General features: G+C 33.0%; 1 protein-coding gene across 3 annotated transcripts in view; it reads left to right on the forward strand.

Annotated features, from left to right (window-relative positions):
• The window catches only part of LOC150108464 (uncharacterized), a 132,475-nt gene that overhangs the window by 50,774 nt on the left and 59,801 nt on the right, over positions 1 to 21,900 (forward strand). For all 3 annotated transcript variants that reach the window (XR_016550656.1, XM_090415869.1, XM_090415870.1), the window contains exons 6-9: positions 2,184 to 2,408; positions 6,535 to 6,631; positions 8,704 to 8,821; positions 15,485 to 15,565. Coding sequence is in view for 2 of the 3 variants with exons in the window: in XM_090415869.1 (XP_090271995.1) it covers positions 2,184 to 2,408; positions 6,535 to 6,631; positions 8,704 to 8,821; positions 15,485 to 15,565 (521 nt within the window). In the remaining variant the exon portion in view is untranslated. The remainder of the gene's footprint in view (positions 1 to 2,183; positions 2,409 to 6,534; positions 6,632 to 8,703; positions 8,822 to 15,484; positions 15,566 to 21,900) is intronic.

A 21,900-nucleotide genomic window follows, 5' to 3' on the forward strand; every position in this document is an offset into this window, starting at 1 on the left:
GATATAACTGTGTGTTAAGAGTATTATTTAGACTTTACTTAGAAACAATGGATCAGGTTTTATATGTAAGTAGTGCTGCCAGTCATTTATATTTGTTTTAAGGTTCACGGATATTGGTAAAGGGATGTGGGAATTTTGTATGGATTTTTGTTGTGTTCGTGAGGAGATCAGATTTTATGGAATTTTTGAGATTTTTGTTAATTTTTATTGTTTTTTTTTCATCATCATCATCTTCCTTATACCCTCTTTTACCTTGCGGTGTCGAGGGTCCATTGATCATCGGACCTCACTCCGTTTACAGGATAAGGTGGTCAGCCTTATGCCCCGGTGTATCCTATGGCCTGTAGTGTTGACTTCTCAAGGCCAGTTTGCCTGCTTTGCAGGATGAAAAACCCCAGAATAAACTGGGGAAAAAATCCTGCTGTCCACGCCCAAGACTGGCTAACTTGGCTATGGCTGAGGAAGATCCTTCAGCTCCTCATGTCACCGACGGGAATCGAACCTAGGACATTCCTTCCCCAGGCATATGGTTGCGAAGCGCATAACCACTGTTTTTTTAGGGGAGGTATTTTTATCTTTATTGTTATTTTATGATGGCTTGCATAGGCAATATAGGAGAGAGAATAGGATCATGAAGTGTGTGTGTGTTATTCTCCCACAGAGAGCGCACCCAATCTGTTTTTTGTATAGATCCAATACATGAGAGGCTAAGAGACCTATAAAGACATCAGTGGCATGTGTGGGGTGCAGATGAAGACTGAGATGGTTGATGTCTTTTTTGAACAGCTGAAGATTATAGTTTGGGAATACTTCATGAGGAGGACTATTCCAGAGGACAGAGGTGGATGGAATAAAAGAGGAAGAGTAGTTTACTGTATTTGCAATTGCACAGTGAAGGAATGCTGGTCAGTTGCTGCTCTTGTATTAGGAGTTGCAACAGAAAGTATAGGAATGATGTTTGTCAATTTGTTAGAGCAGTGACCATGGAAGTACCTGCAGAATAGAAAGTACTAAAACATATCTGTGGGATAAGAGTTTGAAGTGAATCTACAAGAGAGGATGGATCATCTGTGGACCTAATTGCTTGTCTCTGGACAGCATCAAGGATTTTAAGGGAAGTTTTACATTCACCACCTCAAACTTGCAGGCAGTATTCTAAGCATGGGTGGATTTGTATATAGTTAATAGTTGGTTAAGTGTAAAATAGCATCTTGAACGAAAGACAGTACCTAGTTTTTGGATGCTGAAGGCTACTGCTCTGATGTGTTTATGCCAGGAGGACTGGAGGTAAACATTAGTTCAAGCAAAGAGATCTGATCTTGTCTAGTGATTTGTGTATTACTGAAGGTAAGGGTAGGTGAGCTGAGATCTCTCTCTGTACTCACTACTGCAATTGTCTGTTGCTTGATCTCAGCAGTGTTCCCCTTACTCACACATACTACTGTATACTGAACTCCATCAGGCATGATTTGGCAGATTATTTGCTAGTTGAAGCCTTTTCATCCACTCCTCATGCTCTCTTGTTACACAAATGTAACATGTTTCAATGCCATGAAAATCATCTAAATAGAAATCTAGTAGTTATTTTCTCCACCTAGAGAAGGCGTGTTTTATCCATCTATTATGTAATGCTTCCAAGAAGTCCAAGGATTCATTGAGGGAGGACATTCTACTGCACTCAACTCAGTCTCCATTACTTAATCTACCAGCTACACACAACACCACTACCATTGTCTGCACACACTGGCATCTACAGTCCACAACCAATAGCATTTTTAGTCTGTAAATTGCATGTCTTCTCCTGACTGATTTGCCTGTATGTGGGATGAAAAACACAAGTTTCTGGGACAATCCTCCCTAGCTACCCCCATATGAGAACAGTTAACTCAGCTTCAGTTGGGAAAAAAAAAAAAAAACATATAAAGATTCCTCTATTGAAAAATGTAGGTCTTTTCCAGTTGCACTAAGCAGAGGTACATGTTTTTTGGTAACAGCTTAGCTTGAAGGAAATGTCTTCAGGTATAGTAAATCCTTAAAGCATTTATACTGGAAACATAATAAAAACGTGAGATGCATAGTGTGCTGCGAGAATGTGGTGCATTCACATTTATGCTAAAAATGATTTTATGATTTATGTGGAATTGGATAATTAGGTAATATAGTATGCTTTCTATTTTATCAAGGATTCAGGAAAGATTCCAAACACAAAGATAGTCTTTGAATCAGATGATGAAGAACATAGCAGACCAGAGGCATTAAGTCAGACATCTTTGCTGGCTCCTGAAAAAAAAATTTCCCTTTTTGATATATCTGACAGTGAAGAAGAAGATGATAAGAGTGAAAAACTAAAAGCTGAGAAAGAAATGTTCAGAATTAAATCACAATTTGAGACTAGGAAAGGACAAAAGGTAAGTTTTATGTATTAAATATTCATTATGTTTTCTCACTTTTATCATCATCATCAAATTCCTGCCATGTACCCTCAAGGGGTGTACAGGATATGATAGTACTACATGAAAAAAAATTACATCATTACTAACTTCCTATCTACAATTTTCCTCCAAATCAGTCTGTTACTTGTCACGACACCAATATTATCAAACTTCATATTTCTATCATCTAAGGCACTTTGTACCGTATCAATCTGCCTATATCTTGGTCTTCCTCTGGGTCATTTTTCTGCCAACCTGGCAGAGAACATTTGTTTTGCTAATCTTTCTTCGCCCATTCTGTTTAAGTGACCATACCACCTGAGATTAGCTCTGCTAACGCATTCCTGGATGCTGACAATGTCAAGTTCTTTCCTAATATCCTCGTTTTTAATATGATATTGCCATTGATGCCATCTGTTCACACCTCTAATCTTTCTCAGGACTCTCATATCTGCGGTCTCTAGTCTTTGGTCAAGTGTTTTACTTCTGACCCAGCTCTCAGATCCATAAATTAAAACTGGTTTGAACACTGTCTTGTATACAGCTAATTTAGTGTTTGCGACTAATTTCTCTCTTATCCCATATGAATTTATTCAATTGGCTTCCTACCATACCAGCTTTGTTGATTTTGTTGTCTATTTCTACTTAATTTACCATCTTCACTAAAAATCGTGCCCAAGTAGCTGAAATGTTTTACTTGTTCCACAGGTTCTCCATTCACAACACAGTTGACATTTTCATTGATTCTGTCTATTTTCATTATCTTTGTCTTTTAATTGCTGACCTTCATACCATATCTATTACAACAGTTATTCAATTTAGTCAGAGAATTTTGCAGACTTATAGTGAATTTATTTAGACGTATAACATCATCCGCATAAAGCAAACAGCTGACATTAACATCTCCAATTTTGATATCATGTTTAATACCACTTTCCTTCATAATGTGATCCATATAGATAATGAATAACAGAGGGGATAATGTACATCCTTGTCTCACACCAGATTTAACATTAAAACCATCTTCCTGTACTTCCTTCAATTCTAACTGCTGACTTACAACTCAAATAAAGACTAAGTATTGCTTGATATAATGCCCCATTGACACCATATAACTGCAGCATATTGAATAGCTTCTCTCTTGGCGCCTTGTCATATGCCTTTTCCAAATCGACAAAACTTAAATACAGATCTTTGTTATATTCCCATGCTTTCTCGACTATTTGTCGTAAAGTGAAGATCTGATCCTGACAGCCTCTATTTGGCCTGAATCCAGCTTGTTCTTCACCAAGCTTTTCTTCCACAATTCTTCTCAACCGTTTCTCAAGTATACTTGCATAGATCTTGCCAGGAACACTCAGTAGGGAAATACCTCTGTAATTCTCACATTCAGCTTTATTTCCCTTTTTATATATGGGTACTATGAGAGCTCTACTCCAATCATCGGGAATTCGTCCGTCTGTCCAGGCTTTCTGAACTATGCAGTGCAGCCACTGCAAGAATTTTATACCACCATACTTCAGCATTTCTGGTCGAATATCATCTACTCCTGCTGCCTTTCCACATTTCAAGCTTTTGATGGCATTTTCTACTTCAAGTATGGATATGTATTCCTGACTGCATGCACTTTTATCATAATGAAAATTTCATATGAATTTTGAAGCTTCTATTGAATTGATAATTGTCCATTTGCCTTGAGATATTTTATTGCTTAAAAAGACTTCAAGCTTATTATTAAAAGAATAACAATTTGGCTAAATGAAAAATCATTGCCTTATTTCCTTTAGTTTATTCAATTCAAAAAAATCTGCTTTTATAAGCAGATTCATCTCTCCCTTTCATATAAATCAAGTGATTTAGTAGTAGTCAAAAGGAAACATCAACATGAGAAAAATTGCAAGAAGTGAGCAAGTGTCGAGATTTTCAGATTTTTGTTACAAGACAGTGAAAAATTGTATTATGTAAATCATATTAATTGGAATAGGTGAAGAACTTGGAAGGTATTCTCATTAAAATAACATGGGACACAGTTTTAAACTTATTTATCCTTCCTAAAAGAGTTGTTTGTTTTAAATCTCTTCTTCTCCCGTAGTCCTAAATGAACCGTTGTGTCATTCATGGCTGGTAGGTGATACTCTTTGCTAGCCTCCTCCACTCGTGTCTGTCTCTTGTTCTTGATGTCAATTGAGAAAGGGAGGAATTTGTCCATTTTTTTGATGTTATCAGTACATTTTAATCGAGGTCGACCCCTAACCCTTGATCCCGGAATGATTCCTTCTAGTGCTTGCTTTGGAATGCCATTAGCCCTCTCCACATGTCCGAGCCATTTCATCTGTCTTCTTCTGATGACTGTCAGAATATTTTCCCTTCTATTGAATCAATCAGTTTTCAGACGTTTTCATTGGTTTCGTGAGTGGTATAGGGAATTCTCAAAAGTCTTCTGTAAGTTTTCATTTCGAAAGACAGGAAGTCTCCTTTCATCTTCCTTCAATAAAGTCCAGGCCTCACCACCATACAAGATGACAGAATTCACCAAGGTATCAATTAGTCTTAGTCTGGTTGTGATTGCTATTCTGTTATCTCCCCACAATGGTTTTAACTTCTGTAGGGCCACGGTTGCCTTAGCAATTCGGTATTTAATGTCGGTTTTTGAACAACTTGACTCAACATGCTTCCTAGATAAGCGAACTTCTTTACATTCTCAATTTGCTTATTGCCAATTTGCATCTTTAAGAATTCAATGTCTGATTTTGAGGTTATCATTGTATTTTTTGGGTTTATATATAATCCATATTTTTTTAATGTTCTGAAAACACCCCTGGTTATCTCTTGTAATTCTTCTTCACTTTCTGCCAGAAGATCGATATCGTCAGCAAAATGTAAGTATTTTAAATACTGGATTCAAAACTTACTTTTTAAGCATACTAAAGTTTTGAGAAATATGGTTGACTCTTACTACACAAACATCATTATAACACAGTAGTTATAACACCGTTATAACTACTGAAAAGTCCTGACCAAACCTCATAGATTCAACACTACATTAAATAAAATTCTGTGGCAAACCATCAACTACAATAAACAATTCCTGCATTCCCTAGAAGTTTGTTAAAGTGAGATCAACTATAAAATACTGTTCAGTTCGATTTTAATTTATGTATCCGAAAGTTGGGTAGTAAATAAAATGATTAGAGACCACACATATGAGAGTTCTGAGTAACACTAAAAGAGTAAAGAGGTGGTATTAATTGCAGAATCATATTAAAAAGTAAGATATTAGGAAGGAACTTGACAGTATTTGTATTCAAGAATGCCTGAACAAAATTAATTTAAATTGATATGGTCACTGAAAAGAATGGGAAAGGAAAGATGAATGACTTGACATTCATTTATCACTAATCTTTTTCACTAGGATGGTAAGAAAAGAACCAGGGAAAAATCTGATTCAGGCAGATTGATGCAAAAAACAAAATTACCTGAATATTTTGTACCTGACAAGTGACAAATTCATTTGGAAGAAGATTAATTACAATTATAGTGAACTTAATTGTGTAAGTATTATCAGTATTTCATATATCCTTACATATAAGGAAATTTTGATCATGAAATTTACTCTTGAAAATTTGCAGTAACTGTGCAACTGGAAAGATGTTATGAGCCATAATTTTAACCAAAGAAAAATTATTTGGGCCATCCTCCTTTCCACTTTGGATACTTTTTGCAGAGAAACAAAAAAAAAAATTTAAATATTTTAACCGTTTTTCTTCATTATAATATTTTTTAAGTTATTTTGATAGCCACTTAGCGATGGTGATATAACTAGGTGCACTGATGTTAAGATCGACTTAAAATTCATTTATCCCTTAAAGGGATTAATGGAAGGACTTTTATCCAAATGATTGAAATACCAAAATTAATAGTTTGTGATTAATTCCCTAACTTCCATAATGTTCTTGAGTATTTTCTAGTACTAGACATACTGGGTTTAAAGGTTTAGGTTTTAATTTTTAATTAACAAGAGAATGACTAGATAGCCATTATTTCACTTTGTTATTTGCATGTTTATCTGACCTGAAGGATATATATATGATTTATTTCTTAGTTATTGGAGCTGCAATCTCGATATAAACATGACAAGCGATTTAAACTTGATGAGCGATTCATAGAAGATGATGAAATATCACTCTCCAAAACTGAAGGTAAATTTTGTTTATCCAGAATATTATGGAAGATAATAATAATGCAGGCTTCAAAAAAAAAGTACCCATTGTACCAAATAGCATTTAAATTTCATAACTCTTAATGCACATCAATGATAAGCTAGTTTTACAGTAAACCTTTCATTCTAAGAAGTTTACAAAAAGCTTGCTATCTCCTTAATACTATTAGTGAAGGAACTCTGAAATTGAGTTAAATAAAAGGATGTTGCTACATATATTATACACTACATATAGAATAGTGAGGTCCTTTAAAAGTTTATTACTATTAAACATAAACTCTATTTGTGGGATTTTCTCTCATAGATTTGAGCTGCAATCTTACACTATTGTATAGATATTGTAAGAAACAGTAAAATCCAACAAATGAAGTTTGTTGAATCTACTCTCCTCGTAATTCACTTTATTGTTCAGTTGATTATCATTGATTATTATGGCTGTGTGTTATTTACTAAATATATTTTGTTTGTGTGTGTGTGTGTGTGCTTGAAATTAGTCTGCTATATAAATAACATTTGCATTAAAAGTATTAAGTTGCTTGTTCAGTTTTTTTTTTTTTTTTTTTAATTTAATCATTTGGAATTAAATAATTCATAATTCAGAGTTGAACTCTACTTGTTTGGAAAATCATCTATACTTGCTAATGAGTTACAATTGTTACATAAATAGAGATGTTCATAAATACAGTAATCCTTCATTTATCAAATCGCATTGGAAAACCTGGTTTTTTGTTTAAAGATTCAAAGGTTTGTTAAATCTAATGAATGTCATGTGTACTGTAGGAAAACACCAATACTAATTACCTTGGGCTAATGAATGCTGTTTCACATGATGAGTTGGCACTTTAGCCAGCATAACAACAAATAATGACCAAATGCAGATTTATTACTTATGTGAGACTTTATATTTAACATAGAATTTTTACCTTGATCTCTAGAGCATCTTCAGTAATAATGACTTTCAAATTAAACAAGTGGAATTGAAAATCAGAAAACTTAACTTTCATTAAATGCTTGAGCTGCTCATATATGATATACAGTAGCACAGTCTAAAATACATTTAGATCCTAACTATAAATTTAAACAAGAGACAAAGTATTATTATATTTTATTTTTATATTTTTTTTTATGTTGCTCCCACCTCAAAAGGTTATTCGCACACCTATAGTAAATTTCGCACCATAGGCAGGCTATTTTTTATTCAGGATTTTTTATCAATTTTATATATATATATATATATATATATTTTATTTTATTTTTTTTTAATTTATTTTTTACATAGTCCAGAAACCCTGCTCTAGAGACCAAATTTGGAACTTTTTCAAACCACTTTAGGCCTCCAGTTAATGCAGAAGTTGTCTCATATAATTGAGAGAAAACTTAAATAATTTAAAAAAATACCAACTATTGACATGGAAAGGTAGCAATGAACTATTTCCCTTAATGGGAATAATTTTAGAAAATAAAATCTGTTCAGATGAGAATGGTGAGGCAAGGTTTTACAACTTCCTTTGTATAAACATTCCATCCGATAACTACTTTTATGAAAGACAATCTTTTTTTTTTTTTAAGAGGAATGTATGGTGGAGATGCTATTGTCCAACTAAAAACAATTGTTTTTTTGTCTCTTCTGAATATTCTTTCTACTTTTTCTCAGCATTTTTCGATACTAATATGGTATAGTTTGAACAACATCTTGTGTATGGAATTTCCATAAATACATAATGACAAGCCATGATAGTGCCGTGGTTAACCTTAAAGAATTCGTCTCATTTGGGAATTTTTGGCATCTCGAGACTAGAAATACACTTTTAATACCTTGTTTGTTAATATGTTGCAGTAAGACAGATGGTAAATTTTTATCATATTGCAACAGATGATTAAAAAAATTAGTGCATTTCTTGTTAGAATAAAATAGTCTTTGATTTTCTTTATATATAATTCCATATGAAATATACATATTTTCAGAGTTATCTTACTGCCTAAATTTTACTACCAGAAACTCTAAATTGATAATTAAAACTATATAATGAGTTTTGCTTTAAAAAATTACAGATGCTAATCATGAGTTGATTTCTAAAGAAGAAGAAAATAATTTTAAAATTCTTCAAACAGTACTTGGTCAAGAATTGGAAAGAGACTTATCAAAAAAAAATAAAATTCCCCTTTTTCGGTAAGAGTAACATAACTTTCATTTTAGGTTTATATGTTAATTGACAGTTGCTTATTTATATTTGAATATTGATATATAAATTTCTCAGGTTTTACTTTTAAATTCTACACTTTAAATGTTTACATTTTTGTTAGTTATCCTGACTTATCAGTTTCTTACAAAAATCTCAGTGATATTTAAAACTGGAAAAGAAATTTATTATAATTTGAATTTCTTGTTATCATTATTTTTTCTTACTTTAGAGCACAAGTTCATTTCAGGTTAGTCACGAATGTAAAACTTGCAATGCAGTGCATTGCAATCAAGCATCCAACAATTCCTGACATAAATTCACTGCTGGGAACTGTTTTTCATCTTTTTAAAAGTTAACTTGCATTTCATCTATTTTAGTTGTCTCTGTGATATGTATATTTATGTTGCAACCTTATTAATGTAGATTTGTATTAGAAAGATATGTTTGTATAATAAAATTAATTTCTTCCAAAAAGGTTCGTTTATGTAAAAAAAAAAAAAAAGGTTCATTGTGTGTTGTGTGTGCGGGGGGGGGGGGGGACATGGATAACAATAGTCAAAATCATACTATATATTGAAAGGATGAGCACCACTGCTTTAGAAAGAGAAAAATATTTTTCTAAGGTTCATACACTTTTGTAAAGTCAAATCTTACTTTTAAGCCTAAATATGGAATTTCAACAAGTGGTGAAATTAAATCAACCCCTGTTGACCATTTGGACAACCAGGCCAGAATAGAGGCATATTTATTTACATTGTAGAGCATAGCTTTCATTCTAAGCTTTGATGCATCAGTAAACAAACTCCTTTCATGAGGATCATGTTTTCACCTTGGCATTTCCATTTAACTTGTTGCAAGATACAAGTTCACGACCATGCATAGCACGGGGGGGGGGGGGTATTTACAAATTTTGCAGATGCTTTCAAAACAAAGTAATTTTCATGTCCTTTTCAGCTAGCCTTGCAGCCCATGCCCTAAGATTTCATTTTGTGTTTTGGTAAGAATTAAATCTCTTACAAGATCATTCATACCTCATTTCACAACTTCAGTTGTGAAATGAGGCATTCCGAATGAGATGATCTTCACTCTCACCCACCCAACAAGTGGGTCGGTGCAGGTGATGGTCACAACTTAATGAAGTTAATCACCACCCAAAGACTTATAATTCTTTGTAAGGTAGCTTTCAGCTGCCTTTCCACATTCCATTCAGGTGGCTTTTCCTACCTCAAGTTTTAATATGTACACATGATTGCATCCCTTTATTTTCAACCACTGTTCTATCACTTCTTGTTTCATTTCACCATCTTTCAAAGTAACCAAGATATTTTTTTATCTTCAATATCTTGAAAATACAGTTGATGTTTTCCATGTTCCTGCCTATATTCATAGTTTTGGTATTTTTATTTTGTTTTTTCATGTCACCTTTATCATTTGATTACTTAAAGTAATCAAATTGATTACTTAAATAAGTAATCAAATTTGCAATCTAGTATGGATCCTTGGACATTGATTTAGGGAAACGCAGTTTCTAAATTAAATTATCTTCTTTTCTCTATAAGTAGTTTTAAACAAAATTCTGCATTCATTGTAGATCATTTCTTTCTATATCCATAAATTAAAGATGCCAAGAAATTATATTCTTGGTTTAATCCTTTATCCAAGTGTAAGCAAAGTTTGCATGTGAAGTCACTTCACAACTGGGCTGCTTGTATATAGAAGCTAATGACTTCACATCAATTGCCAACTGATGTGAAGGGATATTGAAACAAAGGCTACATCTGGTTTCACCAATACAGTTACGCTGGGCTTGCAGACCATGCTCCGGATACTCACCACAGAATACGCTGGAAGAAAGCCACGTTATTAACACCGCAGCAAATTTAAATATGAAAGATTGTTCATGGAATCAGCCTCAGCTCTAAAAAAACTTTCTAAACCTCAACAAATTTGGGTGCATGAGACTGCCCCAAATTTGGGAAGCTTGCATCTTGAGAACTTCAGCCCAACAGCCAAAACAACCCAATATAGCTCACTAGGGGGCACCTTTAGGACTCTAGGAACAATACTAGTTTTCTCTCTTCTGCCTCATTTGCTGTTTGTAGTGCCGGCATGCACATGTCATAGTTTTATGTTCCCATGAAGATGGCGATGTGACATTGCTGAAATATAAGAAGTATTTATTAAAGTTTCTTTTAATTAATATTCCAGTATATGTTGTAAATTCCTGAAATAAATTAATAGTCATCAATTGCCTTAGTATCTCATAATATACAAATAGCCCAATCGTGAAGTAACTTCACGTGCAAGTTACTACACTTGGATCAAGGATTAAACCAAGAATATAATATCTTTGCATCTTTGATTTATAGTATAACCAAGTGAAAAAACTTTCAACACCTTTCTAAATACATTTTAACATTCTAATAATATTTTTTCACTGTATGTATTTAATTTTTCATTAATTATTCTACTGTATATTTTGTAGCCTGTATTCAATAAACTAATTCTTCTGTAATTAGCAGTTTTTTTTTAAATATTGGTATGACTATTCTTGTACTTTATTCTATTGGTATTTGTTTACTTGTATATATTTTATTTAAAAATTTTAGTAATCTGGTGAATATTTTTTTCTAGTAAATTTACACAGATTAGCATATCGTGAAGACTGTGTATCCTGTCTTCTCTTGCCAATTTGCTATTTTTATTTTACTTAGGTTGTCCTTTAATTCTTTCATTGATATTATATCATTTTGATCATTTCATTTGTAAATCTGTCCAGAGACCTGCAAATAATCTAAGAATTATATGATATTTGCTTTCATATGTTTTAGTATTTAAAAGATATCGTGTCTTATTTTCATTATCATCATTAAATTCCTGATATGTACCCTCAAAGAATGTACAAAATAGTATGATAGTATTACATGAAAAGTTACACCATTACTAACTTCTGATCAACAGTTTTCCTCCAAATTAATTTATCTGTCAAGATTCCAACATTATTATTAGATATTATATTTCTGTCTTCTAAGGCACTTTACTATATCAATCCACCTACATCTTGGTTTTTTCTGGGTCTTTTCCCTGCCAACCTGGCAAAGAACACTTGTTTTGGCAATCTTTCCTCACCCATTTTGTTTAAGCGACTATTGTTAAATTGTGAATGAAGCTATGTTATGTAATTTATTATTTTTCATTCACATTTAACATTGCTTATTAAATATTAATCATGGTTTATATAAAATTATTTATTATTCCTTAAATAAGAATTACTAATTAAAAATTTATTCAAAACCTGACCTATTATTAGTTTATAAAATAATAAAATGTATAGAATCTTGTATAACTAAATATATATGGTGTAACGTAAAGTGTTATTTTATATTTAACTGTATACGTAATCAAAAAGTTGAAGAAATAGCTTAAATATTATATTGTTCTTATTTGTGAAATATTTAATGTTATGTAATCACTCATGTAGCAGTAATAGAGCATACATTACATTGGCGAAATGTTTACGCTTAGTCTGTTGTCATGGAGACGCACGCGTAAACAACCACGAGTGGAGTAGAGCGTGGCGTTCGAACGTAAGGTGGGAGTGAAGGTCATATAGAGAGATAGAGAAAGCAGAAAGAGAAGGAAGGTCATAGATAAGACAGGCAAGGGAGAAGAATTATTATTAAGCGAGTGAGGAGAGAGTTTTGCGGAACCAAGATTATAAAATCCTGAGGGCAGAAATTTATGAGTGTAGTGTTCGGAAGTGAACCTATAAGTAGTGAAACATAAAGTTAATGTTATAAGCGAAATCTGCTGTTGTTATGAAGAAAGGTTGATGCCGTAATCAGATAAAAGGAAACTGGACAGTCAATGCGAAAATTCTGATTAGTTCCAGTTAATCTGGATTACGATTAAATTCTATGTTGCCCTAGGAAAAGGTTATATTGATTACTTGGAGAAAAGTGAACAGGAAAAGATATTAGTACCTAATTACTGTTGTTTGGAATAGTGAAGTGCGACTTACAGTAATACAGTTTAAACTATGGAGAATATTTGTTATGTGTGTTCCGCTAATGTTAATTAAGTTAATTCATAAGTGCTCTCTCAATAATTTGATGTATTGAAGGATTTGTCTGGTAAGAGTAGTTGTATAAGTTTCTCTATTCTAGCATTAACTGTAATATATCTCCGATGCTCAAGGTCCGGAAATATATTTGCTTGGAATATAGCTTACGTAATTTATTGCCTGCTGTGAATATAAACATTGAGCTGATAGATTTGTGAAGACTGAATATAATGTGAAATTGTTATATTAACTTGAGATAAGAAGATTTGTGTTTTTGAGACTGTGAATAGTATTTGAAAGTTAGAACATTGAATTAGCATCAGTGACCTAAGAAGATGTGTTAAGTTAATTGTATAGTTCCATTTTAAAATAGAGTTCTTGTATTTGTTAACCATATCATATATTAAATGTTTTATTTTGTTGATCTAAATATTGTGTTTGCCTGAATTCCTTATTATTGCACCGTTCATAAACATTCGAATCGTGCGGGAACCCCAAGTAAGAATGATAATAGATGATTTGGCCTAATGAGATGACTGCTAACTTAATTTAGAACTGATCCTACTATTTATATAGACTAATCTAAGAATAGGGTGGCGCAGTATAAATATAAATTCCCTACTTTTGGATCGGTGATCATTTCGTAATTAGTTGTATTATTCATAAAAGCGACTTGAAACTAGATAGATTTAGAACACGACAGAAAAGGTCCGTCACGACACTATATCATCTGAGATTCACTCCCTTAATCTTTCGCAGAAGAACTCTTATATCTGTGGTCTCCGGTCTATGATTAAGTGTTTTATTTCTAACCTAGTTTTCAGATTCATATGTTAAAACTTGTTTGAACACTTGTATAATCTAATTTAGTGTTTTAACTAATTTCTTTCTTATTCCATATAAATTTATTCAGTTGACTTCCTACCATACCAGCTTTACTAATTCTCTCGTCTATTTACAAATTTAATTTATTTTCACTAAAAATTGTGCCTAAATAGCTAAAATGTTTTACTTGTTCTGTTGGTTCACCAGTCATGATAGGATATAATTGAAGTTTTCAATGTTTCTGAATATTTTCATTGTCTTTGTCTTATTGCTGATTTTCATTCCAGATTTATTACACCAGTTATTCAGTTTAGTCAGGGAATTTTGCAGACTTGTAATGGATTTATTTAGAGGTATAACATCATCTGCACAAAGTAAAGAGCTGAGATTAACATCACCAATTTTGATATCAGATTTAATACTATTTTCTTTCATAATGTGATCCATAATAATGAATGACAATGAAGATAATGTGCACCCTTGTTGCACACCTGATTTAACTTTGGACCATCTTCTGTACCTCCTTCAATTCTGGCTACTGACTTCCAGCTCAAAGAGAGAGACTATGTATTGCTCAATATAATGTCCCATTTACACTATATAACTGTAGGGATGTATTTATTATTTTTAAGTTATTTTATGTTGTATCATCAATGAGTCATTTTCCTCTTTTTTTGCATATGGTTGATTCTGCAAATTTTTCTATATTAATTTTTTTTATTCCTATTCTGGCATTAATATCTCTGCTATAATTGTATTATCCATTTTATTTATTTTTTAAAAACATGTAATGCTTTCATAGACCTAACATTAGCTTATTACATTCTATGGAAGAATGGCTTACTTTAAAAAACAGCCAAAAACTATTAGAACAAATGCTCTCAAATAGAAAAATAAAAGTTCATTTGAATTCACAAAAAAGTAGAACATTTATTCTACAGGATGGATTGCTGCAAGGGATTTGTCCTTACCACTGCTCTATTCAAGTTGTGCACAAGTGACATCCCTCTAACAGCCAGTTGAAAATTTATCTATGCTGATGATATAGCAATTGCTACCCAAGACCTTTTAAAGTCCTTGAGGAAACACTGAACAAAGATCTGAGTACACTACTACTTTGAAAGCTGGGAACTTTTTCCTAACCCCACCAAAATTGTGTTCTCAATTTTTTGCATAAATAGCCATGAAGCTCGTAGAAAACTAAAACAGGACTCTAATCCATTCCCGACTCAGGTACTGCAAACAAGTACCTGATCACAGATCCAACTATCAAACCTCCAGGATTTAATCTACCTTAATGCCTCTGCAACCAATTGAACAGATTTAGGATTGGACAAGGCTTTTGTGTCTACTTACCACACCTGTGGGCAATTTCACGGTCACATTTTTGTTCATGTGATGCTATGGAGCTTATGTATCATAATTGATGACTTCCCCACCTCAGAACTTGCATTTACTCCCAAATAATGCCATCGGTTGGTTAACTGAACCGTCTTCTGTATATAGTTTTGCTCATTAATTTCTTATATTTTTATTCATACACTAAATAAATAATTTATTTTTTCATATATATATATATATATTCTCTGTAACTGCTTGTAAAAGTCATCACTTTCTTCTATTCTTTCCTTAGGGACATACTCCAACTACTGTTAAATTTGCTTTATTTAAATTTAATCATACTTCTAATATTCTCCTGTGTGTGTGTGTGATGAGTTAATTTTGGTTTAATTGATTTCTGCAAATCATTAAATATTTTCAGAGATATGACTAAGTTTCGTTTTGATCCAGAAAAAGATGCAACTCAATTTGAATGTAAGGAAGATTCACAGGAAATGCCAAAGTAAGCATTCCCTTGGTTGATTTTATTACTGATGTTTATATTGTTGTTTATATTACAAATAAATTCATTTGATCATCTTTGAATGTGTTATCACATTGCTCTGAAGTAGCTTGCAAACCTAGTTTATTTAATGGTATTGATTCACAACACAGAATAATAAGAAAATAATTAATATTTATTAACTTTTTAATTGATATTTTGCTGATATCATATTCAGCATCTTCAGAGTGCAAGAACAGTTTGGTGTAACAGTGGGATTAGTTTAAAAAGATTGTAATGCACAACACAAGGAACTAAAGTCCTAATTGGTGCCAAACAGGAAGAAGTGTCGACATCTGTCCTGCAGAACATAAAAAATACATACGGCACTATCGTTATGGCAAGTCAGGTCTCACAGACCATACCTTGGATACACCTTCACACAGGATCAAATGGAAGAAAACAAAAGTGCTACACAAAGTCTTTATAAGTCAGAGAGATTGTTTCTGGAATCAGCAACAACTCTAAAACATACTCCAAACCTCAACAAGTATGGCTTTATAATTTACCTAAAATCTGGGAGACTGTCATTTTAAGATCAAATTAATACTTAATTTTCTCTCTCTTTATCCAAAAATAGATAGTGCCAACTAAGACTTTAGTTCCTTGTATTGTCCATTACAATTTTTTTAAACTAATCCCACTGTTGTACCAAATTGTTGTTATTTTGGGTATGGTGACAAACTGTACTGTTCTTGTGCTCTGAAAATGATGGATATAATATTAGTGAAACATCAGCTAATTAGTTAATAAATATTAATTATTTTCATATTATTCTGTGTTATGAATCAATGCCATTGAATAAACTAGCATGTACTGACAATACGTAACTCTTTTCTCCTTACACCAAATTCAGTTCCAGAAATATTTTTCATGTTCCAGGATCATACACCAAGGTTAAATAATTAATGGGACAATCTCTATTTTGGAATGAAACATGCATTGTTTATATATTATTATTATTATTATTATTAAAGATGTCAAGAAATTATATTCTTGGCATCCTTTAATATATAAACACACACATACAGTGACAGGCAATGAATGAGCAGTGTAGAAACTGACAACCCAGATAATTCAGAATCTACAGTAGTGTGTGTGTGTATATAGATAGATTGATACACACACACACACACTGTATTTTTGAATTATGGTAAGCAATACTGGCAAGAAAGATCATTTTAATGAGTATTCATCTAGAAAGATCAAGAGTTCATGAATATATATCAAAACCAAAGTGACACTCAAAATTCAGCATGCTGATGTTCAGATCATGTTAATCTCCTGTTGCTGTATGTTGTTGTCTATGTTAATTAGATTTTAGCACCCAGTGGATACAGTATCCAGTTTCTTTTCATATATGCATACAAATATATTGGCCAGACTTAATAGCCTAGTCTGCTAAGAGCATTCCACAAAGCATTCAAACCAGCTTGAGATTTTCTTCAGATAATCATGATGTTTCCAGATGCATCCACTCTTCCCCACTGTTGATACATTTATGATTGGGTGATACCAATCATAAATGTTATTTAAGCATTAGATTTTTCCCCATTTGTTTCTCCTTTTCTAAAAAAGGAAATGTAGTTCCTGTTAGGAAAAGGAAAAAAACAGATTACTCTCAAAGATTTCTGAAACCTGAGGTTAGCTTATTTCAAGGGCAAGTTTTGATGATTGATACCCTGCACCACTGCAGGTGGCTTTTTTTTTTTTTTTTTTTTTTAATTCAATGCTTTTTTGCTATTCAAAATAACCTTCATTAAATCAAGAAATTTTTGTTTTTTCGTCGTCAGTTTCCTGTTATGTATCCTCAAGAGATGTTCAGGTTACTGAATGACAGCACTGTATGATTAAGTTTACATTATTATTAATCTATTGACAATTTTCTTCCAAATTAGTTGATTAATTGTCAGCACATTCCAATATTGTCATATCTAACATTTCACACTTCTAAGTCACTTTTGACTAAATCAACCACCTTGGCCTTCCTCAGGGCCCTTTCCTGACATCTTGGCACTAAACACTTGTTTTACTAAACTTTCCTTACTCATTCTATTTAAGCAACCATACTACCCTAGATTAGCTCTACTTGCACATTCTTGAATGCTAACAATATCCAGTTCCTTTCTAATATCTTTATTTTTAAAAGTGATTCTGCCATTGATGCCATGTGTTCCTTCACTTAATTTTTCTCAGAACTCTCCTATCCACAGTCTCTAGTCTTTGATCAAGTGCTTTATTTCTAACCCATATCTCAGATCGATAACTTAAAACTGGTTTGAAGACTGTCTTGTATACTTCTAGTTTGGTGTTTTGGCTAATTTCTCTCTTATTTCATATGAATTTATTCAACTAACTCCTTAATGTACCAGCTTTGCTTATTCAGTTGTTTATTTCCAAATTTAATTTGCCATCTTCACTACAAACTGTGACTAAATAGCTGACATTTTTTAATAGTTTTATAAGTTCTTCATTGAGAATGCAGATGATTATATTTCATAGTTTTTGTATTTTTATTGCTGATTTTTCATGCTAAATTTGTTACAGCTGTTATTCAATTTAGTTAAGAGAACTCTGGAGTTCCACTGGATGTGTTTGGGAGTATGATGTAATCATCATAAAACAAAGAATTAAGTTTGATATCTCCGAATTTAATATCAGGTTAAATGCCACTTTCTTTCATAATGCAATCATAGATGATGAATAAGAGTTGAGATAATGTGCAACCTTGTCTTAACCCTGATTTTACATCAAACCATCTTCTTATATTTCCTTCATTTCTGACTGCTGTCCTACAACTTAAATATGGACTGTATATTACTTTGTGTAATATTCGATTTACCTCCATGTAAAAAATTTTGAAAAGCTTTTCTGTGGCCACCTTATCATATGCCTTTTCCAGATCTACAAAACTGAAGTACAGATCCTTGTTACGCTCCTATGATTTCTTGACTATTTGTCATAAAATGAAAATCTGATCTTGACAATCTCTATTTGGCCAAATTTGAGCTTGTTCTTCTCCAGCTTTCTCTTCCACAATTTTCCTAAACCATTTTTCAGGTGTGCTTGTATAAATCTTATGGAACACTTTGAGAGAGAAATTCCTCTAATTCATACATTCAGCTTTATTCTCTTTTTTTTATAGATGTTAACTATGAGAAATCTACTTTGGTCATCAGGAATCTGACCTTCTGACCAGGCCCCCTGAATTATGTAGTGTAGCCACTGCAAGATTTTTATACCTCCATATTCCAGCTGCCATTTCAAGTTTTTGACAAGTTTTTTTTACCTCAAGTATTGTTATGTACTCCAGTTTGCATTCTCCTTAATATTTTCTACTTCTGTTCTGTCACTGTGTGTTTCATTTAACAGTCTTTCAAAGTAATTATTCTGTACATCTAGAATATCCTTGCTTTCAGTTTTCATGTCACCTTTGACATCTTTGAGTTCTTTTACAGTAATCTTTGCTACATTTCTGTGCTTTTCAATTCCCTCCAGAACATTTTGCCAGTTTCATGATATTTATTTTTTGTACAGAAGTCTTCCCATTACTTTTGTTTAACTACTTTTATACATAACTTAGCTCTCTTACATTTTTCTCTGTATTCTTTTAGGGCATCTGCTAATTTGTTTGCTAGTGTTAAATATTGTCGTCTACACCATTGTTATGTCATCACTTTTTCCTGTAATATAATTTTCTTCCTTTATGAATTTACCTCTCTACAATAACTACAAGACTTACAAAATTTCCCTGACTCTAATATCTGTATCACTTTTTACGTGTTCATTCTATAAGGAAAGCAAATTCTATATCTCTAGCCGATTCCTAATTTTACTCACGTGCTTACCCTGACTGTCAAAGGTTATTCCTTGTTAAAGAAACGAATCCTCTAATTTCCTTCTGGGGCCGTCTCCTCTTCAGATATTGACAAATTTATTTTTTTAAAGATGCACCAGCCAGTATCTTAGAATAGAGGGGACTCTTATTCAGGAAGACTTTTCCAGACTTTTGGTGCACATAGGTTAATAAATTTAGTGCTTAAACTCATAAATTAAACGCTTTACTGTGGCTAAATAAATTCTTTTTTGCAGTCGTAACCTCTATAATAACATGCTATACCTTTCTTTCAATTCCCCCCTGCTATGGTTCAGATTAATGAGTGGTAGTTTTGATTCATATCACAGGCATAACTCAGGTATAGAAGAAAAAACATATATATTGGAATCTAAAGACATATACACTTAGACTAATCTCACTTTCAATTAGTTCAGTGACATGCTAAATCAAACTGTGTCAAACTGATTAATATTCTAATGCATGAACAATAAATCCTTCTTTTAAGTTAGAGATTAAACACACATTATATACACATTATACACTTCTAATCAATATTCTACCTACTATGTTAGTCTTGCACATAAAACTAGTCACAATCATCTATAATCATTCCAGACAATTTGTCTGATGGACATTAGCCACTGCTAAATAATCACTTAAAGTTCTTAAATACTGTCCATACTCGATTATTACACTGCAATGATCTTTCCCTTTTACTTACTGGGTAATTATACAACAAAATCTGTACTTTACCATTTCTTGGGGCAGGATCTGCAGGTCCGTCTGAACTGTCCTTCTTTGTTTGAATTACTTCTCAATACTTGCATAAGCCCATGTCCACGTGGTGGGTCACTATGGTCATCAGATTAAGCTATGCTCTGCACCTGGTGTTGTTCCCGCATCTATTCTGGAACTGTTTCTGGCCATCCTCATTACTACTGCCGGTTCATAGGATACATCCGCGATATTATTCCGTCGGAACTTTCAGCAAAGGAGCGAAGACGGCATATGCCGACATCTCACGCTTTAGTACCGGGAGAAATTCAGACATCGAGGGGAAAGGTGCACCGTACGATATCGTACTATCGCCAAGAAATACCATCAGGAACTTCCGGTCCACGGGAGAAGTCGAATTATCATCCAGCAAAATAGGCAAAAAAAGCCATGAGAAAGGGGTGCAAACCCTTTTTATTCTCCCTTCACTTCCCCCCACCCCTTTTTTTTTTTAGCACCCTGTTACTAGCTGCGATAGCGCCCTCTTACTTTCTGCAATCTTTTCCCATCAGCTATTCTTTCGTCTGCGGGGATTTTGGCACATCACGAGATCTCCAGCAGCGTCTTTCGATAAACGAATGTGCGTCGCTTTCCAAGATTGCCAATGCCTCAGGCCTGCCCATGACCTTTGGACTATTGTTTAAATCTAATTTTCCCATTCATTGTATACATGATGCATTCATATAATACTAATTTATACACAAAGTTCTTTACATGTATTTTAGTATTACAATTCTACTAAAAGGAGGTAATTCTATTTCTATTTACAGTTAGTATTTTATTTCTTCTGCTCGAGTACAAGTTTTTTCTCTCAGCTGATTTTTCTGACTTGTTAAATTCTGAATGAATTGTTTCCTTTTAAAAGTTCTTCATTCAGGATGTAACACTAGGAACTTTTGGTATGCTTTCTTCTTGTCCAGGACTACTTTAACATCTTGTGTCCACAATGGTGTTCTTATTTTTCTATCATTGAAACAACTTCACTACATACCTTCCTAGCTGAGCTGAATATCAATGTTGTCTTCAGAGTTTTCCTATGAGATTCCATGTTCGTTCTTGTTTTCAAGCTGTTTCATTTTTTTTTTCAATGATGTTTGTATAGTTGAGTCTATAGTTTACCTGTAAAAGCTGCTCAACTTTAATTCTTTTTAAAAACTTTCTTACATACTGTTCTTTTCAATGTGATATTCATTTTTATCCTACTTAGAACTAAGTGATGTCACTTCCAATTTCAAATCCTGTGTACACTCTTTATCCTACACCAACATGAAGATGTCACTGTCAACAGTGACATAGTCATGTGGCTTTCCTTATTTCTTGTGTCTTCTCTCACTTGAACTTGTGTACATCTTTATGTTGGAACATGGTGTTAGCAATGACTAGCCTTTAACCTGAGCAGAAATCCAGCAGATACTGTTATTATTAGCTTTGCCTTTTTTTTTTTTTTTTTGGTTCAGATTTTGTCCCAAAATGTGCCTTGTGGGATTCACTTCATGCTGTGCTGTCTAGATCTCCAACAAGGGCCACCTTTTCCATTCCTTATGTCAGCTACCTGCTGACATAAAAAAACCTGCTCTAATGACCCAGAAACTTCTTCCATTTCTTCCATATGAGCTTTCTGTGGGACCATAGGAATATATACAGATAAGTTTCATTGTCCATTTCCTTGATTTGAAGTTTGCCC

The sequence above is a fragment of the Typopeltis vanoorti genome, chromosome 3 (assembly GCF_054136105.1).
Source record: "Typopeltis vanoorti isolate ZY-2024b chromosome 3, IOZ_Tvanoo_1.0, whole genome shotgun sequence".
Lineage (NCBI taxonomy): Eukaryota > Metazoa > Arthropoda > Arachnida > Uropygi > Thelyphonidae > Typopeltis > Typopeltis vanoorti.